Raw genomic sequence first — 4457 nt, 5'->3', positions numbered from 1 at the left:
TGGGATATATAAGGGAGTGGATGGATGAATGAATGAATAAATCCTATATCATAAAGACGTAATGTCCAAATTGAGAGTCATGCCCTCCCACAAGGTGGCTGCCCCCATTGGTCACAAGATGGCCAGCAGGGGAGGGCAGTTGGGGGTGACCGGGCCTGCAGGGGAAGGAGGGCAGTTGGGGGGGACCAGGCCTGCAGGGGAAGGCAGTTAGGGGCAACCAGGCTGGCAGGAGAGGGCAGTTAGGGGCAACCAGGCCTGCAGGGGAAGGCAGTTGGGGGCGACCAGGCCTGTAGGGGAGGGCAGTTGGGGGAGACCAGGCCTGCAGGGGAGGGCAGTTAGGGGCGACCAGGCTGGCAGGGGAGGGCAGTTGGAGGCGACCGGGCCGGCAGGGGAGGACAGTTTGGGACAATCGGGCTGGCAAGGGAGCAGTTAGGTGTCAATTAGGCTGGCAGGGGAGTGGTTAGGGAGTGATCAGGCTGGCAGGTAGAAGCAGTTAGAGGCAATCAGGCAGGCAGACAGGTGAGCAGTTGGGAGCCAGCAGTCCCAGATTATAGGATCAGGCCTAAACCTGCAGTCAGACATCCCCCAGGGGTCCCAGATTGGAGAGGGTGCAGGCTGGGCTGAGGGACATGCCCCCCCCAGTGCATGAATTTCGTGCACCAGGCCTCTAGTGAATGAATAAATGAATGAATGAATGAATGAATGAATGGAACCTAGTCATGGGTATGACTAAATCAAGCTGAATTTCAGGTTGAGGTAGAGTCAAGCATTCTTACAAAATACATAAAAATGGGCAGGTCAGCTCAAGACATCTGGCTGCCATAAAACTTCCTAGTCAGAGAAAATAAAGCCTATGTGGCACAGAGGTTTCCTGTAGACCGGAATGTTCTCTAAACAAAGGAATAATCACCATGCCTACGAAGGAAACGTAACGCTGGAGCCAGGAGCCAGGGAAGGGAGACAGTGAGGAGACTGGATTCCAGAGCAGGCCCCTAGCCAGCTGCCCTGGGTCCCCTTGGCCGGCTTTGGAGCAGGGCACAGAAACGTGGCTTTAGCTGCGAATCCTCAGTCGGGAAACATATGTCCCCAACTCCAAAAAGGTCCTATGCCTGTCTTCACTGAGCAGAAAGTCTCTCTTTTCCTGGGGCCTTGAGCTGGGCAGGAGGTAGCTGTCCTCACGCTCCCATTTGCAGCCTCAATAACATCATCTCCAACACTGGATACACAGAGAAATACCAGAAGCCTCCACATTATACCCAAGAGACAGGTTTGCCAGAAAAGTAGAGTTTCATCCACTTGTCCTTATGTATGCTTTCAGATGTTGTTCTTTCCCCTCTGCTGGGTATGAATGAATCACATCCTCAGGAAATGTGAACCAGTGGAGTAAGCCAGCGCTCTGGAACATCTTAAAAACTAAGCCAGTTTGATTGACTCACTGGATTGATGCAGCTTTAACCAAACACTTGAAGTCTTGAAACAGGCATGTTCTGTTAGTGATTCAAGATGGGTTAGTTTGGTGCCCAGGGTTTGTCTAGGCAAAAGGCGGGCTGACTTCATTGAGAGCCCTTACTCAGTGAGGTTACTCATTTTATCAGAATAAATGAAGAAATCCAAGGCACTCTGGGAACCCAGCTTTAAGAATAGCATGGCTAGTGTTACCCTTCAACCACTTTTCTTTTTTTTTTTCCTAATTTTTTTTTTACTTTCCTTTTTTTTTAAATATATTTCTTTATTGATTTCAGAGAGGAAGGGAGAAGGAGAGAGAGATAGAAACATCAATGATGAGAGAGAAGCATCAATCGGCTGCCTCCTGCACGCCCCCTATTGGAGATTGAGCCCACAATCCAGGCATGTGCCCTTGACCGGAATCGAACCTGGGACCCTTCAGTCCGCAGGCTGACGCTCTATCCACTGAGCCAAGCAGGCTAGGGCTCAACCAGTTTTCTTTTAAGAGGACTATCTTAGACAGTACCAAAGAGCATTCTTTAGAGCATCTTTCATCAATGTATCAGAAAAAGTAAAGCAATTTAGAACTCCAAATCCAAAGATAACTCCGAAAGAAAGAACATACTGATCCATTTATAGTCACACAATTGGCCCCAGTGCTCCAGCCTTGATGGAATAATTGGGCATTACTGGGGAGGTGAGTCAAGCTGAGGTCAGGAAATTGGGTGAGGCCCATCTGCGCTATGCAAATAAATAGATGCAGGAGGAATTTTCATTTATCTTCCAAAATTGGAGTGAACTCTAAGGCCTAAAAATGACGGGCAGATGACTTACACCCAGTTACTTCCCTCTGCTTTTGTTTGTCACACCCAAAGGAGACCTGTCTACAAATTTGAGTGAAGGGGTCTCAGGCGCCAGGACACAGGCAGGAGCTCGTTGGTGCCCCCTACTTGATGAAATGGAATTACGGGTGTGACTCCTCACCAGGCACAGAAAACACATCAAGTTACAAGTGGAAATTTCATTTCTTTCTCTAAGCTAAAACAATACATCGCTCCAGACCACAATCCCTCAAATGTCATTCCAATCCATGTCCTGTCAGCCCAATTTAAGCTGCGGCAATGAATTCTAAATAAACTGTGCTGATTTTGAGAGCCACAAAGCTGTGCACAGAAAATGAAAGCCAGTTGTTATTGTTAAGGGAAACACACATCTTTGACTCAAACCAGAGGAAAGGTGGGGCTAAAGCCAAGTTGTTTAAAATGTGAAAACTTCCTCTTTCTAAGGGTGGGTGTTTGTCTCAATAAGTTAATGCCTGATAAGCCTGTGCAAAGTCCTGGGTGAATGGCTGCCGCAGCTCGAAGCAAGTCGAGCCAGCCTTGATTCTGGCACGGGGAACTCTGGGACCTGGGTGGGCCCTGCCCTTTAGAGACAACGTCCTCCTCTTTCTGGCCTTTCTCCACTTGAACAATCCACACTAAAGCTCCTTTGTCCACCTGTTCTCTCTTCAGCGAGAGGCTCCCTCACAGGGAAGCCACTGTCCTATTCAGTCCCTTTGTGTAGCCCAGCCGGTGTGGCTCAGAGATTGAGCGTCCACCTACGAACCAAGAGGTCACCAGTTAGATTCCAGGTAAGGGCGCATGCCCGGGTTGCAGGCTCGATCCCCAGTAGGGGATGTGCAGGAGGCAGCCCATCAATGTCTCTCTCTCTCTCTCTCTCTCTCTCTCTCTCTCTCTCTCTCTCTCTCCCCCCTTATTTTCTCTCTCTAAAAATCAATACAACATAATTTTTTTAAATATACCTCACAGCAGGACTGACAGATGGCAGCTCTGAGGTGGGCTCCCCTCACCCTCAGAGGGGCGAAGGCCAGCACAACTAGACAAAGCGTGGTGCTCTCCTCATGCTCTCCCACCTCTAACATGGCTTAAGGGAACCACCTTAAGCCATGTCCCAGATCACCTACAGCTTTGCCATTTCCAAAGAACCCCAGATAAGAATTTCCTAACCTCCTTGCTGGAAGGCTGATTAGGGATGGCTAAGAAGAAAGCTTTAACCAGGGCCCTCCTTTCTCAGACACTGTTTTCTTATGTTGCTTATTTGATTTTAAAGTGATGCCTGCTTATTGCAGAAAGCACAAAAGCTTTTTTCTAACTTGCTTTTTTGCAATTTATTAAATAGAAAATTTGGGGTTTTGCATAATAAATTACACTTATTTTCCTACACCATTAAAAACTTTTTGAAACATACCAGAGTTTTAAGTGCAGATGGAAAAGGGGCTGCATACCAAACCTAACAAGCTCAGGAGAGGCCCACATGGCAGGCCTTAAGACCCCAGAGACCAACACAACCACACAGGGGGGTCTTATTTTTTTCAAGTTTCAGATATTTATTAATCAGTGTAAGCCCCAACACAATACTCCAACATGACTTCAAGCATTTCGAGGGGAAGTAGTTCCCGGTGAAGTGGACAATGGTGCAGATGGCCTCTGGAAGGCCTTCATGCTAAGCAGCTGTTCCATGAAACATTTCAGTAAGAAGTCTGGACCTTCTTTCTTCAGCTTACTGTAACCTAAATTCACTGAGTAGAACTTGTATTGGTCATTGGGACCCCGTTTGTTCCAGGGCTCTGGGTTATTCTTTCTGTCCCAGCAGACATCTGCATTGAACAATGCCAGGTGCAAGGTACACAGCGCAGCCCCGGTACTTTCGGCTCCAATAAATACAAAGTGGAGGGTCAAGCTTGGATACTTCTTGGCCTGACCAAGTATCTGGTGGAGCATGATTTTGGCAGAGGGATCAGGCCCAGAAGCAGAGAAATACAAAAGAGCAAGAGGCAGGACCAGGTAGTCTCTATGTAAAAATCCCTAACTAAATGCAGGCCATGGCGGGTAGTCCCATCCTAAGCCTGTAGCTTCCTTGACAAAGGTCAGTCTTCACCTTTAAAATCATTTATTGTTATTTCACAGATCCAGAACAAACACTCCAAAAATTAATATGGAACCAAAAAAAGA

At 47.7% G+C, this 4457-nt stretch overlaps 1 protein-coding gene across 1 annotated transcript; it reads right to left on the bottom strand.

The window, feature by feature from the left end:
* Positions 1-3875: 3875 nt before the first annotated feature.
* LOC307105699 (cytochrome c oxidase subunit NDUFA4-like) lies at positions 3876-4226 on the bottom strand (the record flags this gene model as incomplete). The annotated part of the gene is made up of 1 exon (XM_079781612.1): positions 3876-4226. One exon carries the CDS (start codon positions 4224-4226, stop codon positions 3876-3878), a length of 351 nt encoding a protein of 116 aa, XP_079637738.1.
* Positions 4227-4457: the final 231 nt, after the last annotated feature.

This window comes from Cnephaeus nilssonii (genome assembly GCF_951640355.1).
Source record: "Cnephaeus nilssonii genome assembly, chromosome: 9".
Lineage (NCBI taxonomy): Eukaryota > Metazoa > Chordata > Mammalia > Chiroptera > Vespertilionidae > Cnephaeus > Cnephaeus nilssonii.
Note: the sequence above shows the minus strand (reverse complement) of the source record. Positions and strands in the feature narration are given on the sequence as shown.